Source organism: Peromyscus eremicus, chromosome 10, assembly GCF_949786415.1.
Source record: "Peromyscus eremicus chromosome 10, PerEre_H2_v1, whole genome shotgun sequence".
Classification (NCBI taxonomy): domain Eukaryota; kingdom Metazoa; phylum Chordata; class Mammalia; order Rodentia; family Cricetidae; genus Peromyscus; species Peromyscus eremicus.
In genome coordinates, this window is record NC_081426.1 from 67,756,792 (window position 1) to 67,776,212 (window position 19,421).

General features: G+C 45.8%; 1 protein-coding gene across 2 annotated transcripts in view; it reads right to left on the bottom strand.

Moving 5' to 3' along the window:
* Positions 1-1,406: 1,406 nt before the first annotated feature.
* Positions 1,407-19,421, bottom strand: part of Kdr (kinase insert domain receptor) — a 44,380-nt gene continuing 26,365 nt past the window's right edge. Inside the window, exons 19-30 of one of the 2 annotated variants that reach the window (XM_059276032.1) lie at positions 18,660-18,773; positions 18,074-18,162; positions 17,376-17,529; positions 15,383-15,480; positions 12,912-13,034; positions 12,678-12,789; positions 12,316-12,415; positions 11,808-11,913; positions 10,323-10,474; positions 5,492-5,591; positions 4,928-5,013; positions 1,407-3,210 (exon numbers count right to left, since the gene is read on the bottom strand). In XM_059276032.1, coding sequence (XP_059132015.1) covers positions 3,015-3,210; positions 4,928-5,013; positions 5,492-5,591; positions 10,323-10,474; positions 11,808-11,913; positions 12,316-12,415; positions 12,678-12,789; positions 12,912-13,034; positions 15,383-15,480; positions 17,376-17,529; positions 18,074-18,162; positions 18,660-18,773 — 1,430 coding nt within the window. In that variant the 3' untranslated portion in view covers positions 1,407-3,014. The remainder of the gene's footprint in view (positions 3,211-4,927; positions 5,014-5,491; positions 5,592-10,322; positions 10,475-11,807; positions 11,914-12,315; positions 12,416-12,677; positions 12,790-12,911; positions 13,035-15,382; positions 15,481-17,375; positions 17,530-18,073; positions 18,163-18,659; positions 18,774-19,421) is intronic. The other variant, XM_059276033.1, reaches the window with a different exon arrangement.

Genomic DNA, 19,421 nt, shown 5'->3' on the forward strand with positions numbered 1-19,421 from the left:
ACTTCAACATCCCAAATGCCTCCAATTAAATTTTTGGACCTAAGACCAAGCAAGAAGCACTCTAAAAAGCTACTGCTGTTTCTTTAATGCAGGGGCAAGAGAGGAGAGACAGAGAGAGAGAGAGCATCTGAGAAACAACACGTGGAAGACAGAGAGAAGGCACAGGCCACACCTCGCCTCTAATCATCCTGCACAGGGCAAGAGAGCATTCTTCACAGAATGCAGAGTTTCACTTGAATCCAAACTCCAGCCATCAGAAACGATGCCAGGAGCCACCAGTGAGAAATGAAACCTTTTTACCCCTAAAGTGAAGAAAGCTCTGTTTTTCTCTGTGGTCTTTCAGCCCTCATGGGCCTAGGCTCTCTTTCCATTCATTTACTGGAAGAGGCTGGATTAAGGGAAGGTGGGGGGGGGGGGTTAGGAGGGGGATGACTCCCTGCAGGGCCCTGGTTCACTGATCTCAGCCCATGTCCTGGCTGTTAGAACACACACATGCACAGCCACTCTCTTCATCATAATTTGGGGAGAAGGTCTCAATAAGATGGTAGGGGCTGAAAAGTAATGCCGTCGAGATATTTCTCCAGCTTCAGGGGGGACCAGTTATAGTTCATAAATGGAACCGCCATGTTTGATAATTTGCTTGCAAAAAAACCCCCAAAATTTAGACCTTGCTTCATTCCATGTATGAAAAGAAATGTCTGGTAAATGAAAATGTAATCAAAGAGGAAAAAAAAAACACTTAAATGTTGGTGTTACTTTAGATTTGAGGAAGGGAGTTTTGGATTAAAAAAAAAAAAACACCTAAAAATCATTTTTAAAAGATAGCCATATTTCATTAGATAAATATTTCAAAATCTTATATTTACAAAAACACATTAAGAAAATCCAGATACGGTGGTACATGCCTGGAATCCCAGCACTGTGGAGGTGGAGGGAGTAGAATCAGAAGCACTAGGCTATCCTTGGCTGCACAGGGAGTTGGAGGCTAGCCTGGGCTAAAGACCCTGTCTCCTCAAAACACAAGCAAGCAAGAACATCCAGCATTAGTGAAGGTAGAGATACACACAGGTGCCAGGGATTTGCTTCGCTCTCTGAATTCGGGCAAAAGCAGTCCTTCAAACATGTCAACAATGGATTTTACACTCTTACCTTAGCTAGACAGTGAAGTGCAGCCCAGGTCTCTACTCCTGCCTCCAGCTCTGGCCACTTGTCTCAGGATCCCTCACTCCTGAGTTCTGAGGTTCACCAGGAGGCCATAGAATGACTCATCTCAGACCATGTGTTAACAATGTCACCAGTGCTCAGGATGTGGCGAGGTTGTGTTTCTGTATTAATTATGATTGTAAAGAGGGCAGAGTGGGAAGAGGCCACGGGATAAATAGTTGTAATAATATGATACCGCTGTATCTTTTTACTCAGAATACATTTATTGGTTTATAAAGCATTATAAACATTTGATGAAAATATTCTTTGTAAGAAGACAGAATAAGGAAAAGCGGAACACCCTCACATTATATCTGACTCCTCCTCCTCCTCTGAGATGAGAAAAATGATCGGTTTAGCTGCACATCCCCTGTGAAAGGATTCCTTCGAGTTTTTCAATGTTTTTAATAAAACAACATTAGCTGCTAAAAGCATTATAACCCTTGTCATGCTACATAATACTGATACAAAATGTGAATAGTACAAAGTTCATTATATATAATATAAAGTTTTAATATATTACATTTGTTCTACATAACGGACTATAAATATATGTGCCATAGCATGTTTTACAGTCATTGTTCCCAGCTTCTCATACTATGGTACCAAATGAAAAGTACAGTTTTCCTTTTTGAAAAATGTAAGCACAAGGGCACAAACCAGTAGACATAGCTTTATATGTTAAAATTCTAAGTGATACAGTAGATGTTATTATAACCTTGGCTATAAGGTAGTTTTGAAATCTGACTAATGATTATTCATCTGGAGAGTGAACAAACCAATTCAGAGTGTCTGCCATAAAGAGGCCACGAAGCTAAAATACTGAGGACTGGGAGTGAGCGTGGAGTGGGGTTGGAGGGAGAACAAATGGATACATCCTGTCTGAGCCTTTACCGCCACACCTTGCCACAGAACCCACTGCACTCGGCCTCAGACACTGCCACCGGGGCAGACAGGTGGGGATCCATCCAGCAGAAACCCTGAGTTGCGCTGTGCACTTCCACATGGGAGGGGGCCTCTACCGAGCGTCCTCTCTTCTGGTGTTCCGAATTAAGGCACAGCCTGGGAGATGAGGAGCAAGCTGCACCGTTTCCTTCCTGGGGCTAGGCCAGGAGACACGTAAGAGTCCGGAAGGAACTCTCATTAGGAGTAGGAAACAGCACAGGGAACTCGCCTACAAGCCCCGCTGCAAAGAGCACGCAACCTTCTAAAACCAGAAACCCTGCCGGCCGCCTTTGCATTTCCTGACAGGCCACATGCCCACCTCCACCGGAGCCAGCACAATGCATCTGCAGGCTCCAGCCGCTCTCCAAGCAAGCCTGCGCCTTCCTTCCTACCAGTCCACATCCCACACTTAACACTTGGCTCACAGCCCACATCCTCAACAAAGCCTTGTAGGTAGACTCAGCCCTTAGCTGTCTCATCCTATCTTCAACACACACAGGACTGACATTGCCCATTTCACCCAGTTTCACAGAGGTGTCCATTGCTCTGGTGTGGCTACTTCTTGGAGGATAGAGCCACTGTCTGAATGCCTTTTGTTTTAACTGGTAGTGAGACCCTCAGCAGGGCACATTATACACGATTTTAAAATGAATGGAAAAAGAGTACAGTCAACACATTCTTGGGTCATGGGTCATCTTCTCGGGAGATACCCTGAGGACTAGCTCCTTGCAGTCTGAGGTCCTTCTTCTGAAATGAGAATCAAATGTGGCTACTTCCGGGCGGTGGAAAGAACAACACTTGAAAATCTAAGCAGCACCTCTCACGTGATTCCCAGGAGTTGGGGAGTGGGGTGGGAGCACCTCCTTTTAAACAGGAGGTGAGCACAACGTGGTCCCAGAGTCAGCGTGCACTGCAGCCTCCACCAGCTTTAAGAGTTCTGCCTCCTCGCTGCAGTACACGGTGGTGTCTGTGTCATCTGAGTGGTACCCAGACTGGTAGCCGCTGGTCTGGTTGGAGCCTTCCGAGGCCACAGACTCCCTGCTTTTGCTGGGCATCATCCCACTGTGGAAGAAATGGCAACCAGATGAGTTGAAAAGGAGGAGACAGCCCGTTGGCTTTTCACACGCCCAGTCCCCAGCTCCAAGGAGATGGAATCTCCTCCAGAGACACCAGCCCCTATCTCTCCCTGTCCTAATCAGCCTATCAGGTTTACTCAGACAAGGTCTACTTTCAGGTACTAGCATGAGTTAGTAGTTGCAGATAAGTCCTCTTATTCAGGTCCAAGTCTTTCAAGCCTGAGAAGAGATAAAAGGCAGTTTTGCTGAGGTATGCAGAACCCCCAACCAATGGACCGGTTTTACGGCCTTGATGATTGACAAGTTTGTATACAATGATTGGAGCCAAAGGGTCTCTTTCATGATATTAAAGGAAATTGGGATGGTCTAAGAGTTCATTTGTGTTTTTCCTGTTCGGTCATTGAGGAGACTACGTGGCTTATGAAAGATGTTAATAAATTCGTAGAGCAAAAAAACTGGCTGAGTGTGTGCAGTCAAGCCAGACATGTCAAAAACTGCTTTTTACTCATCAAAACCACATTCTTTGGACAAATTGGGGATTCAGTCACTCAGCAGCAACTGGAGAATGTTTTCAGTGACATAGTAATCATGTCAAAACTAACAAATGTAGGCTGTGTGGACCGAAAAGCTCAGGGTTTGCCCTTTCAAGGGCCTTACCCTCATTATTCATAATAAAAACCACACACAAAAAAGAGTTTATTTATTCTGTGTTAAGATATGGTTTAAAGTAGGTTCAAAGAACTAGAAATACATTTTTCCCCTTCCAATCCACTCCTGCCTCCCCCACACCAAAACCAATTCATGTCTCAAACAATGGCATGATGTGGCCACTTAGTCGTTCTAGATAAGTGTGGTTTGAGTCAATGACAGAGGTGTATGATTGGCGCTCATGATTTCTCACTGGGCCCTAAAGGAAACAGCAAAATATACTATCACCATTGTGACTGCTGTAAAAGCCCTGCTCAAAAACCCATGGGGATACCCTCTCACACAGCTGTCCCATTATGTGTAGATCAAACCTTTTGTATTCCTACCTAGAATGAACCTATTGGCAAGTAAATAACTACCATTATCCCATTATTCTTTTAACTATAGATTTTCATAAATTCTTATGTTCAAATCAGGTACACGTATTCAAAGCAACAATACATTCCTGTTGAACCATGAGAAATGAATGACTCAAGATCAAATTTAATACTTTTCCGACCTTTGAAAGGGAAATGATTCAAACAATAATATTCAAATATACTAAATAAGTGACTATGTACCTACTTACATATCATCTTTCTTAATTACAGATAAAGCCAATTGAGGACAGGCTTGACAATCCTTCAGCCTGCAAACTCCTAACTCTTCAGGGTCATGGTACCTGCTGACGTCATCACTGTGTGGCCGGGGCCATATAAACCACGGATCAGTCAATACGACAATCCATAGCAACATGCTCACAAGCTCCAGAGCCTTCATTAATCTGCCCATTAGAAATTGGCCAAACCCTCTACCTCCCTTCAGATTTTTTCCCAGGCCTATCAATTTTGATGTTTGGTTTACTTTAGTTATTTATCAAATTGTTAATTTGGAATATTAACATCATCAACCTTCAAAGGCACCAAAAGGGGAAACTTCATCTACACTCAATGTCTTTATTAGGTCCTTTCAAAAATTCCATTGAAAAAGGTCTTTTTTATCTGGCTGAATCTTACCCAAAAGATGGAGATAGTTTGTTCCTGTCTTCCAGGGTTTTCAGCTCTTCTGATGCAAGGACCATCCCACTGTCCGTCTGGCTGTCCTTTATAGGAGACAATGAGATGACGACACAGTGACTATACACAGGACCAGCCCCATTAAGCTCCTTTCTCAATCCATCTAGCAGACAACATGATTCAATGTCCCACCAATGAAGGTAAGAGTATGGCAGCCAGAGACTGTGCAAGCCACAAGGGAAGCAAATGCTTCCAGGAAGTAGATTTAGGCCAGTGAGAGACAAAGATCTGCAGCAGCTGAGGATGCTGGAGTCTCCTTTTCTGCACAGTGACACCATTTGCTCTTGAGTGAAGTTGGGCATACGGTTAGACTATCTTGAACTTTGGTCCAGGTGTCTTTTTATGGCGAAACCAAAGATCCATCTCCAAAATGACCCCATGGCACATACCCTCAAGGAAAGCTTTAAGGAGGTTCCAAGACTCAAACACTTAGGCTAATATTTATCTAGATAGTATTTCACCCTGAGTATTATTTCTATGACTACTTATAAAAGATGTACTTACATCTGGGATTACTTTTACTTCTGGTTCTTCCAGTGGGATATCTTCAAATGTTTTCACACTCACTGGCCGGCTCTTTCGCTTGCTGGTCTGTAGATACTGGCTGCAAGAGAGCAAATATTTATTTGTATTTGAGTGGTGGTATATTTGGCTGTGGATACCTCAAGTGATACCTAAGTTCATTATCTTCAACCACAAGTTTAATAGCAACCTTCAAAACAGCCTTTGGAAAAAAGAAAAACAAAATCTTCCTTTGCTAGCACACATGGAAGGTTTAATTTCCTGTGAAAGTCCATTTAAAAGTATAATATAACTGAGAAGATTAAAGGAGACCCTGTGCCTTTGGACCACGCTTCTGAGGCCCAGTGCTGACCTCAGGCCAGTGCTGGTTGACTCAACAGCAGCTGCTTTCTGATGGGCCCTGACTGAACGGGATTTTTCCAGGGAACTCTGGATGTATTGCTGCGTGCTCTCCATTTTTTTCTAGCCATCTCCAAAGAAAGGTGTTCTACACAGTGTTGACATGGCAGTCCGGGCAAAGGAAACACCTTTGATCTCTCTAAAGGATACTGTGCTGGACAGTGATCTGAAGTCACCTTCCTCCTGCTCCAGGAGACACAGATCTAGGGCACAGAGGGAAGTAGGCTGCGTCGTCCCCAGCCATGCTTCAGAGTCTCAAGACCCTGCTCAGTTTTGAGTCTAACTCTGACTATAGAAGTGAGAGTCACGACTCTGTTGCTCCATTTTAAACATGTATGGGTAATGGCTATTCTTTCTAGCTTACGAGGATGTTGGGAAGGTGAACAGCAGGGCAAATGTCAAATTTGGTGTCCCGAGGAAGCACAAAACTCTATCAACCAGCATTTGTTTTCCCCTTTTGGATTCCAAAGTCCTTCAAAGAACGAGCCTTGACAGACAGCACATCGCTTCTCCCTGGTGGTTGCTCTCCCTTGCCACTTGACACTGGGGGAGTCCAAAAAATCCTATCCAAACCTCTTACAGCCCAAAGGTAGGTAAGAGAAGTCCTTTTTACAGGAAAGGTCCATAGAGACAATAAACATATTCTTCACTCTTGTCCCATGACAAGCAGCCGGTTGGCACAGTGCATTGCTGGGTCAGAGTTGAGAAATGGAAGCCGAGTGCCTCTTCTCTTCCCCAAGAGGTCGTTTCCTCCCCACACAGAGGAGGGAATGAGGTTCCCAGTGACACCCTCCCTCAGGAGACTCCACAGGAAAGAGGACATGCAATTCAGGGAACAAGCAAAGCCCGTTTCCTGCTGACTCCGGTCCTTGAAAGTAGTGGCTGTCAAAGACACTGGGATCAGGACTAGTCACTCAGGAAGACCTTTGGGGATCTACCACAGGTCAGGCATTGAGCTGAATGCTCTTCAGACATCGCCTCATGGCATCTTCACGGTAACCTCCCCCAAATCCACTTGTCCAAAATCACACAACTAGAATCTTAGAGTACAGTTGTGAGGGCCACTGAAAAAATTTTAAGCATGGGATTGGCGTGACCAGATACGCTTTTGAGAAAGTTGGCTGTGATTGAGGAGGATAAGACCGGACGCGGTAAAGCCAGTTAGGAGACTTCACACTTATCTAGCAGGAAAGTAGGCAATCTGATTAAAGAAAGGGCATGCGCGTGAGGTTTGAAGCAGTGCCTGGATTCCATAGATATCTGAGGGGAGAGCCGTGCAGAGGGAGGAGGTGTGGATAGCACATAGCTATCTTAGAAGATTCAGATCCTTGAACTCCGAGCCAGATGATTTAAAAAACAGTATGGTTCTTCACAAACAACAAAGAATTTTCCAAGATTTCTTTATATCTGCTCCCCACAGTCGCCCAAACAGATCTCTCATTATCTCACACTTGGAGATGAAGAAGCAAAGCCTCAGTGAGAAAATGGCAGAGGAAGGGTAGAACCAGGACTCACACTCAAGTTTGAAGGCTCTAAAACTCACGTGGGGTTCTTGTTCCTCACTCCATCCCACGTGACTGTCTTGGAGTATCAGGATGGAAAAGAAAGAAGAGACTCAAAGACGTGTTGCTCACCTCTTTATTAAACACCTACTGTGTTCATAGCATTGTACTGGTTCCCACACGTGCACCGACCCTCTGGCGAGCGGGTGGGTGAAGTCAGTATGGAGTGTGGAGTAGATGTAAGGTAGAGAAAGAATAGTCCCATTTCAAGTAGTCTAACTTGATGGCCGAATCAAGGAAAAGCTGGACAACTGGCTCTCCCAGGCATCAATCCACCATGGGGATTTAATTACCACTGGCAATTCATCAGAGTGAGGAAAACAGTGTGTACCGAAGCCTGGCTCTGGGAGAGAACTGCAAAGAGATCTCTGATAAACTGCTTGATGTGGAAGGTGAAACTCCCAGAGAAAACGACAAAGCAAACCACAGAAGGTCCACACACTGCCCTCCAAGAGAGACGAGCCCAGTGGATACGGGGTCTCTTTCGGGAAGCATGCATACTCGGGGCCAGAAAGGATCCACGGGGAAAATTGGAAACAAAGCTAAGTCTAGACATAAGCGGCCCTGCCTGCCCCCACTCCTCTGCCTCTTCTCGACATAACTGTTGGACAAGTATTTTAAAAATAGTTTCAAGGGGCAGCAGATCAAGAGGCTGTCTCCCGCAGTGATGTCCCTGTCCAGCTCTGTTTATACTGCGATGGAGTTGAAAAGTGAATAAGGAGGAAGCGAAGCGAGAAAAGACTCAGCGTTTCTACTGGCTTGGAAGCGAGGAGATAGATAGAACATGGCCTGGGAGGTGCCTTCGCTTCCGTGTATTTTCCCCAGACACGCTGAAGCACAGGGGAGTCCCGCACTACCGAGCAGTGTGCTCACACCTCTAATCTGCATTACCTTTATTTAGAGCATTGCAAGGTGACAGAGGGCTTTGGTGTTTATGAAAAGAAGGATAAGGGACTGGAGAGGAGTTGCAAATAAAAGCTTCCAATTTTATTTTTCAGTGCATGGATAGCTAAAAGAGAACCCAGTCTGGGAAGGCTCCTTCAGAGCTTAGAGGCTGAAAATCTGAGCCAAGCCTGGCTGGGCTAAAAGCAGGGTGTCACATTCGTCCACACTCCTGGGGATCAGTGCTAGCCAGTCCTTTTGAAGACCCAGCCTCACACTGGCACCTCTGTCTCCCAAAACAGGACGCCATCTCCTGCTTAGCACCACATCCCAAGAACCCAGCAAGCCAAATGGTCCAGCTCTGAATTCTCCTCTGCCTTGTCCCAGGACCTGAGGAGGACAGTGAGCCATCACATGGCTCCCTGACTAAGGAGAAGGCTACACAGCACGGCGGGAACAGTGGTCCAGCCGGAAAGGACTAGGACTTTGCTCATATGGGAATTGCACTTCATGACTCTTCCTCTCTGAGAACCTCTCCTTGGAAGCAGGGAAAACGGCCCTAAGTCTGGAATCAGAGGAGGTGGACTCATCTCAGGGGTAGGACAGGAAACAGCTCTCTTAACAACTGTCCTTGATGAAGTACCTTCAAGTGCCAGGCACTTAGAAGTACATTATAGCGTGCAGTCCTCCAAGCGGCCATTCACAAACAGCACCTGTGGCCTTGCCTTCCTTCAAAAAGAAACTGGGTTTGGGGGGGATGGGGGGGGTGCAAATGATACAGGACTTGTTACACAGCTATTAAAAGGCAGAGCCAGGCACCGCATCTGGTTTTACCAAGCTCTCGTGTCTACGTCTTTAATCACAATATTTTGCACTAGCTCAGGTACTGGAGCTAAGACCTGTGCTCAGCGTCCAACCTAGATGATGGTTTCCATCTTGCCTAAATCTAGAGTTCTCTCGTAGACAGAAATGTGATCATATACAGAGAAATTCTTCCGGAAACACTGCCTGCTCCTGTTATAAAAGGAATGGTAGCTTGCTGGTTGATATCTAACTCTCTCTCTCTCTCTCTCTCTCTCTCTCTCTCTCTCTCTCTCTCTCTCTCTCTCTCCCCACACACCCCTGCACCAGGCCTCCTTAACCTTCTTGCAGCATGGCACCTGGGCCAATGTCTCTCACAGGAGACAGCTGCCGGTTCCTCCTGCAGCCTGAGCACACGCAGGAAGGCAGGCTGCATCCAGGCTCTCAGGGGGTCTGCTTGCAGAAGGACAATACCCAAAGCAAAGTACAGTTGTCCTGGGCTTAGGAAAGGCAATGCTAATATCGAATCATGGGACACCCCGTCAGCATTTTCCCCACGCACAGGTATTAACCGAGAACATAGAAAGCTTCCTGCGGAACCTACAGTGCAAGGCTGGGCTGCATGACATTTGTTTTAAATAAACTCAGGCGCCTCGTTAGGTATACACAATGCTGAAACTCATTGGGGGACAAATTTCTGTAGTATACAGCCCCATTCAGGACACAGCCTGTGCGTGCTGGAGCCTCCTCACCAGACAGCCCACAGTATGTTTCCTATTTGCACAGAACTCTTCCTTCCTGAGTCTTCCCTAAGCCATCTAATGCACCTTAATAAAAATGTACACGGGGACGATTTTAATACAGATGTCTCCGTACCATGGCTCTCTCTCTCTCTTTTTTTTTTCTCCTGGAGATTAACCAACTGTGGCATTTTAGTTATTTGCTCCCACAAGGCTTAGAATTCTTAAAGGCAGACCTGTGCCAGCAATATGGGCCACAGATGGGAGGTGGCTCAACTCTGCAGACCTTGTTTGGGAGGTACTGCCCTTGTGAATGTCAGAACTCCAGTTAGCTAGAAGTGGTAAGTGACAGCCTAACCAAATGTCTTCCCCCACCCCCGCCTCCTGAGCTGGCCTTGACGCCCCCCTGAGGGGGTGCTGGCCATATACCTGATCCCTGCTGTGTTGTCATAATGGAATTTGGGGTCGCACACTTCCTCTTCCTCCATACAGGAAACAGGTGAGGTGGGCAGGGAGAGTCCAGAATCCTCTTCCATGCTCAGTGTCTCTGACATTGGGAGAACAATGTAGTCTTTGCCATCCTGAAACAATAAACACAGCGTGCTATTGTTATGGCTGCTAGCCTTCAAGGGCCTTTTCAGGAGAAACAAAGGGCAAGGGGGGCGCTTGGCTGTGGGGGCCGCTTTCATATCTGAGCACAAGACTTCCAGACTGTATTGGAAAAGGGTCGACAGAAACAAAAGGGCACTTGAAAGGGATGTGTGGAAGAAGGTTAATAAAGGGACTAAAGTAAAAACCGGATTAGTAAAGGGACAAGAGGCCATGGTTGCCATGAAGACAAAGCAGGCCATGGCTGTGGATGAGATGTGAGAGCCCGGAGCCCAGACATCAATTTTCCACAAAGCCCTCCGCAGGAGCTGGACCTTCAAAGCATCCTGCCTCCAGTCGAGCCTCTGCATTCCAAGGCAATGGGAATCAGAAGAAAGGGAAGAGAAAAGCAGCCAGCACCGGAGCGTAGGAATTCTGATGCTGTTTCTCAAGAGGAAGGGCAAACAAGATGAGCCCATACATTTAAACATCTGGAAGGTTTGGTGGTGGAAATGGATGCGACCCTCAAGTGCTCAGAAGGAAACAGGAAGCAACTGGCTCCCACTGGAATAAGGGACACGGAGCAGCAGCAAATGCTCTACCAAAAAAAAGAGGGGGGGCAGAACTCTGTTGTAGAAATGTCATGACAGCTTGACATTTCACCAGGTGGGGGGCCCAAGTCACAGTTTTGCATAATTTGCATGTTTATTTTGTTTGGGCCTTGCTTGCAGAATTTACTAAAAATTACTCGAAATTCTTTCCATTTCTGATCATCAGTAAGTTAATCAGATTTGTTTTATTGTTTAATTTTGTTTGTTTGTTTTGTTTTTGGAGGTAGTCTTGCTATGCTGCCCAAGCTGGCCTCAAACTTATGATTCCCTTGTCTCAGCCTTAAGAATTCTGGGATTACAGACATGCACCATCACAGTTGGTAGATTTTTTTTTTTTTTAATTTAGAAGAACATTTGAAGACATCACACTAAAATAAGTAGGTGGGGACCAGCAAGATAACTCAATGGGTAAAAGCATCTTCAACCAAGCCTTATGACTTGAGTTCGATCCCCTGGACCTGCATGGTAGAGGGAGAGAACGGGTTCCTGCAACTTAGGAACAGACTAGAGTTGTCTATTCTCAAGCTATTGGTCTAAAGAGCAATTACAGCTTTTAGGAAGCATTACTGTTCAGAACTGGGAGACAGAGGCTCCTTTTTCAGTGGCCAAGAGGATAACGTGGTACCCCACGAATGTGCAGGCAGTAGACTGTTAGATCACAGACCCACGCCCTGGGGGCTCTTTGTAGAAGCTTCTTGAGTAGAGGGCTACAAACCTGCTGAGCGTTCGCTTGTAGGAGATTTCCCAAATGTTCCACCAACTCTGAAAAGGAGGGTCTCTGATTGGGGTCCTCATGCCAGCAATCCAGCATGGTCTGGTACCTAGACAAGCAAGACACTGGTTTCATTAACTGTGCTATTCTTCCGAGAGCTAATGGTCAAGATAATCCTCAAATGGGAAGCATTTGTAAAGAGCCTATCAAGAGCTGAGATGCTAACTGAAGATGTAGAACTAGAGGAGACACAGAAGTCTCCATTCAGGCAGGCTATCCAACTATCTGTAAAAGCGTCTTGTTTATCACACATCTCTATCAACGGTTAGTAAAAACTCTCTGGTAGAGATAATCCAGTAATGGGAAGACAGTGCTTGAGGTAACCAAGGGAGGTGTCTAAGAAAGCCGAGCACAAACGAGGCCATGACGCAGACGCTCACAATAGAAGGCCTTCTCGCCTTCTTAGTGAGGAGAGTTTGTGAGAAAAGAAGGATGTTTTTCAGAGTCTTACATTTCTGGGGTGGTGTAGTCAGGAGCTCTCATTCTAGTTCCTTCTTTCAGTCTCCTACAAAAGTCTTCATCAATCTTCACCCCAGGATACGGGGATGCACCTAGAATAAGACAGGGAAGGAGCATTGTGCGGTTTGAATTCATCATAAAAAGCCCTTAAGCCTGGTTCTTACACATCCTTATCATCTACAGAGCCTTTTTCTTTTTTTCTTCTTGATTTTTGCCATCTAAATCCTCTAAGAAATTCTGTTTGACAGGAGGTAAAATACAGAAGAGGAAAGGATGTACAGGGCTCATCAACTATTATCGTCTTCTTGGCTCCTGAACCCCCACCCAGGAGAGGGTCAGAAATAAGTGACTTACCTAAGGAAAATATTTCCCAGAGCAAAACGCCGAAAGACCACACGTCGCTCTGAATTGTGTATACTCTGTCAAAAATGGTTTCAGGGGCCATCCATTTCAAAGGGAGTCGGGCCTAAGTGGGTGATAGCAAGGCATCAGAACTCAAACTGGCAGATTTCTGAAGAAAATACTTTCTTCACTTCTAAACACAAATCGCAAAGTTTGAATCCACCCAGTTCATCTTTAGATACTTACATCTCCTTTTCTGACATAATCCGGGTCTTTATAAATATCCCGGGCCAAGCCGAAGTCACAGATCTTAACCACGTTCTTCTCTGATAGGAGAATATTTCTTGCTGCCAGGTCCCTGTGGATACACTGTGAAAAGAACAGTATGTGTGATAAGTCTCTACACAGCTAATCTCTTTTACATCTGTTGTGACCTCATGCTTAAAAAAAAAAATCCAACATCAGAGAACCAACTGACTAGCAAGAACTGGGGTAGTGTTTTATCCCAACAGGTCAGGAAAAGGGCTTGTGTGTTTCATTGAGACACATCTGCTTATTCCATAAACAATCCTGTCCTTTGGAGTTAGATGATTAAATTACAGTCTGATGATGGACATAGTTTAAAAAATGTGCCTCTGATCACATCCACACATCCTTTTGCTTGGCAACCTCTGTGGCTTAAACTGGGTTATTCCCAGAATAGATTTGTTTTGAATGGATGTGTAGACAGCAGAAGCAAGGGTTCTCATTGGTTTGGTTGGCTTCCTACTTTATTTGGTACTGAAGCTGGCCTGGATCTGGAGGCAGTACACAGTGGTGCTCATCCTGCTTCAAAGTATTTGATATTGTAGTAAAGGTCAACCCAGGCAAGGCTGGCTGGCATGAGTGGACTACATTCTGTAGTGCCCTGGAGCTCGGCTTTAAGCCTTGGGATCTTCAGCTCTTCCAGTGGTTTCTCCTTTCTGTCCTCTGACTTGCTCTGACTTTCAACTTTTAAACAGCTATATCACTCTAGGATCATAGCCCTCAGCCAAGCGCCTAAGCACCATCTGAGAGGGCCTAAGAGCCTCCAAGAGCTTTAGACACGAATGAAAGGCTCACTGGGAGACCTGGATCAGCATAAAAAGACCTGGATCAGCACAAGAGTGACCATGGGAGCTGGGAATCACCATCTCTACCCTACCTGGCACTCCAGGCCAGTAGAGCGGTCTCCCTTGCACCAGAGTATTCAGGATTGCATTGCCTAGCATGATCCAGCAAAACTGGAAAGGCCACAAAGCAGACTGTACCCCTACTTGCTCTCAACCAAAGAGCTTCCTTTTCCAGCTGGATGACCAGGTGGTATGCCCAAAGATCACCTGGTGGTTACAAGAGACAAGAAAGAATTCTGGCTCCCCACTCCCCAACTACTGTATCAATTCCCCCTTCTAGTTGCCAAAAGGAATCACTTGGCTCAAGAGTGAGCTCTGGCTTTACAAAAATAACAACCTTTGAAAGAGACTCAAGGCCCTTCCCTTTGGGACGATCCGGTAGGACCCTGGTTCTCTCCCTTCTCATTAGGAAATAGAGTACAAGAAGTATTCAGCAGAACTATCAGAGATCCTGAGGTTCTGGAAGCTGCTGAGAAACTTTAAACTTCAGTGAGGAGAGGGACAAGGGACCTGACAACGATAAAGCAAACAAAAAGAAATATGAAACCCTTTTGTTCCCTCAGGACCCTGCAGCAGCCGCACTTCACCAACAGAGAGCTTTTCCTGGAGAGAACGTTAACCTTTCTTACCGATCATGAGACCACACATCTTCCCCTGCCCAAGGTCACCAGTGACTTCCACTGGCCCCCCTCCCACCTCAGCGCTGTTTACAACCTTTGCACTGTTTGTCACTTGTCACGTCCCACCTCAGCCTTTGTTTGGCCTACTTTCTAATTTTAGCCGTTTTAATCGTCCTCATCTGAAGCCTGGCCTTCCTGGCTTCTAATTTTACAAATAACAAATAACTTTTTGATGGATGGTGATGAATGTAAAATAAATTAAAAATAGACCCCACTACACCAAGATATCTACAAGACCCTACTCCCTACTTCTTCAATATAACATTGAAGTGTACACATGTTAGCGTGTGCACACACAAACACAGTATTTCCATATATTCTGCAAGTCCTTCCTGCTTTACTTCATCCCACAACCTGTGTTCCTACTTAACCTTCCTTCTATGTTGCGTGTTGACTGGCTGTCCCGTCGACCACCAGTGTTGTGAACACCAGGAAGCTGCCAGGCTGTCTCAGTTGGTGCATTACGGAGGCACTTAGAAGTCTACCTAGTCAGCTGGGTGGTGGTGGTGCATGCCTTTCATCCCAGCACTTGGGAGGCAGATATCTGTGAGTTCAAAGCCAGCCTGGTCTACAGAGTGAGGTCCAGGGACAGCCAGGGCTACACAGAGAAACCCTGTCTTGAAACCTTTCCCCCTCCCCCCCAAAAAAGATTAAAAACAAAAACAAAACCTAGCACTTAGGAGTTGGTCAATGAGTATTAATTCTGTGAATTATTTTCATGAAACCTCTTGCTACCTTTTATTAACAGAAAAAGAGCCTCCCCGGGGGAACACTTTTAAGAATCCTAAAAGTGGTGCGTGACTTTCCAAACCAAACAAGCGATGTCTCATTTCTAAGCCTGTGATCGGTCGGAATAGAAAGCTTACTTCCCCTTGACCCGCCATACCTTCCTTGATGCCAAGAACTCCATGCCCTTAGCCACTTGGAAGCTGTAGCAGATGAGATGCTCCAAGGTCAGGAAGTCCTTGTACAGGTCTTCAGAAGCTGTGAGAAGGGGCAAGAGGGCATGGCTGAGTATTCCCACCAGTCAGGAGCCTTGCTTCTAAGTCAGCCAGAGTGATCTCGTTAAGACTCGAGAGTCAATTTTAGGAGACAGAAGCAGAGAACCTGACCATTGGCTAAACCTCAAATTATTAGCCTTCATCACACTCCTTGGGGAAAAGAAAATTTTCTTTACTTTAGTCCAATTGAGCCAACAAACCCAGGATGGAGAATAGGGATGAAGTCGGTGCAGGCAGCGAGGAGAGAAAAGGACCTTTTTAAGTCCTGCTATCTCAAGCTGCTGTTGTTTTTTTCCCATGCACTCAGAGGGGAAAACAATAGCTCGTATTAAGAACTCTAAAAATAAAACAACAATATTGAGGGTCATCACATCTTTTCTCTCTGGCTTTTTGTCGCCTGGGACAAAGACCAAAGTTCAAACTACAGTCCACAACAGATAACTAAAAATACCAGGAAGAGATTTATTTCTCTCACGTTCAAACTTAGGCCACGCAGTACGCGCATGAAGTCTGGCCTGTCAAGGAGACATTCCTTCAAGAATAGGAGTGAGTGACACCAGCCACGAAAGAAAGGTGAATTTACGTAAGTTGGTAGTATTTATTACAGCGCCACTGAGCCACATAAACACGGAGGCAGCCCTGGGGATTTGGAAATGCTCTCCTAACTTAGATCAGATAAGACATGACTACTGTCTCTTTCCTGGACACAAGACCAGAGTAAACACAAACTCAATTGCCATAATAGCCTTGCTAGGATTAAGAAGGCTGGGACTTCTTCCTCAATGACTTCTTATGCTGAGGGCTAGAGGGCTGTTATGGAACAGTGATGCCCTCTTCACTTTCCAAAGACAGAGAGAGAGGCAAAGGCCAGGCCTGCAATTCTAAGCCACTTAGACCTCAGCCCCCCCCCCCCCCCCCGATCTCTTGCATTTCCAGCTCACTGGCTACCATTGGGGAGCAAGAGGGTGCACGACCCACTTTATTGCAGACCTCATGACTACAGGTCTAGACCAACTTCCCCACGCCCCTCTAGCCCAAGCCCTAGCCACCAGCTGCCTATATAGCTTCCAAGAGAAAGAAGGTAGAGTAAGTTCTGTCAGTCAGCTTACAGCAGGGGAAACAGAAGCGGGCTTGGGTGTGTCTAAACTCACACTCCCAAGGGTACCCGGCCTCAGGCATGCCCGTCTCTTTGAGCACACAGCTGCACCTGCTCCTTCTGATTAAAGCAGACATGTAGTGTGCTCTGGAGCTGACTGAAGCTTTGGAGCTGACTGAAGCGTTGGAGGTGAGGCTGAGGTCCAGCTCCACCCATACACAGGACTAAAATACCCCTGGGATCACCACCAAATGAGACACATCTAAAGAATGGCCAGAAAGGAGATGTGAGAAGCCAGCTGGAACGGGGTGAAAATGATGGGTAGTGTTCTAACCCATCTTGGAGAAGGTTGGGTGGAGATCACCGAAGGGGCCTCTGTGTGCTGCTGAAGTATGTTACCTACTGGGTCTGAGCCCCTTATCACAGTGAAGGCTAGCCAAGCACCAAAACGCTCCTTCTCCCTTTCCGAACATAGCACTGAAGTTCTACTGCTAATAAAGACTGATCCAGTATCGGGTCAGAGTGTAGATTTGATTGTTAGCCACAGTTTAGCCCACTGAGTCACCTAGACTTCTCAGGATAACCCCGCTTTGCCTCCCAGTGGAGTTTACTCTCTACTTAGTGATTTCATGCTTCAGTTAAGCTTGACTGAATGCTATCTAGGAATTTAGATTTCTTTCAAACCTGAAGCTTTCCCCCATGGCCGAATATCCTGTCATCATCTCTTTCTACAAGAGTGTGCATTAGGCATGGGTGGGAGTGGGGGCAGCAAGGGCAGGTACCTTCTTCTTCCTCTACGTCACTGAGGGATTTCTCCTCAACAAAGCCCGAGCTGGCAGAGCTCTGGCTGCTGGTGATGCTGTCTAAGCGGCGTTTCAGATCCACAGAGAGCTCCCCGACATAGTCTTTCCCATGGCGGAACCGCGCCCCTTTGCTCTGGAAAAGAAGGGGATGTGCAAATTCCTCGAATGTAAAATAGGTCTCTAATGTGTTGCAAGGCCACAAACAGTTGAAATTATTAAAAACAAAGAAGGAAGACAATTCTAGGATTATAGTCTCTGAGTTGAAATGTGGGGCAAGTTTTAACAGCTTTCCTTCTATAACACCAAGTTCCTTCTCTTCAGCGTCAAGTGGTAAGTGCTTCGTTTCCAGGAATACTCAGACACACTGTCATTAGTGTCCTCTTTACCGAGGGATGTACCCTCCATAGAGCCAAATATGGGTGAGGTGACAGACTATAATCCAGAGCCAATGCTCCCTCTGCCCTACCCTGTCCTTAATCAAATCTAGCACCATCATAATGGGTCAGGAGATTAAAGTCCTAAAAATAAAATATGAGAAGCATGCAACCCCCAGAAGATAAAAGTGGGAGTTGAGACAACCCAGGAAACATGCAAAGAATTTCAACTAAAGACACCCATGCACCACTTTGAGTTTTCCTCTGCTTTCCTGACCAAGGCTCCTGTAGAAAATGACATACCTTATAGGGAACAAATTCATTTCTCTTGCCCCGTAAGTAAGTTGATAGGTTTCCGAACTTGCAGAATTCCACAATCACCATGAGAGGCCCTGCAAATAACACAGCGTGTTGAGAAAGGAAAATGCATTTCACGAACACTTCTCACTATGTGCTTAGCATACTGATAAGCTCAAGACTGCCCTAGAAGAAGACTACATATAACCTTTCACTGGAACAGGGTGGCAGAAAACAGTTGACACCAATCCCTCCTATTGTAACTTTTCTTTTTCAAGAAGATAATTCTACACGAATAATCAAAACCTCAGCAATCAGCTGAGATGACTTCGGGGTGGGAGGAAAGGGAGATGACTCCAGGTTCTTTGCTTTCAAGGTCTGGGGAATGTTCCTTTTTCCCATCTAACACTTACTATACAAGAAGCAAGTCGTATCCCCATGATGAGACCGTTCTTTAATTCAAAGGACGCTGCAGAATCCTTTGATTATAGTGCCCACTAACTTTCTACGTAGTATAGTACATTTCGGATTCAAACACCAGCAGAGAACTGTGAGTCAGACTCAGGCTGGCAGAATCACAGCAGTTCCTCACCTCCCGGCTTGGTGCAGGCGCCCAGAAGGTTGACCACATTGAGATGGTGGCCAATGTGGATGAGGATCTTGAGTTCAGACATGAGGGCTCGGTGCTCACTGTGCGTTGCTCCTTCTACGAATTCAGAAGAAAGACAGAAACTAGCAAGTGTGGCCATTGCTGCAGGATGAGGGATGCCCTTAATTGTGAGGCTTGCTCACCCGTGGAGCACAGCTATCGCTAACAGAGCAACTGTGTGTTTCGAAAAGTCAAATGCAAACTCCGTTTTCTAATTAGAAAGCAAAGCTTTGCTTTAAGCAAACCTTGAATGACTGCTGTTTAAAGGAATCTAAGGTGACATTTCTTGTAAAGTTGGGAATGTATTTGGGATAGAACCACATCCAGATTATCTTTCTGCACAAAACTGGAATTTTCAATTTCAGGTTCAGTAGGCTGCTTAGGGCCTGGTCATTTCAATGTCTCCCCATAGGGAAGCCATCCCATACATTAAATATTCTCAGACCTAGGGACCAGTGAATTGGCTGGGTGGTTAAAGGCGCTTGCCACAGATTCCAACGACCTCAGTTGAAACCCTGGAATCCACCTGGTGGGAGGAAAGAACTGACTCCTTCAAGTTGTCCTATGACAATGCATATATTCTCTCTGTCTCTCTGTCTCTGTCTCTGTCTCTGTCTCTCCACACACACACACACACACACACACACACACACACACACACACACGAACACGTGCGCGCACACACACATAACTGAATGTAGTAAA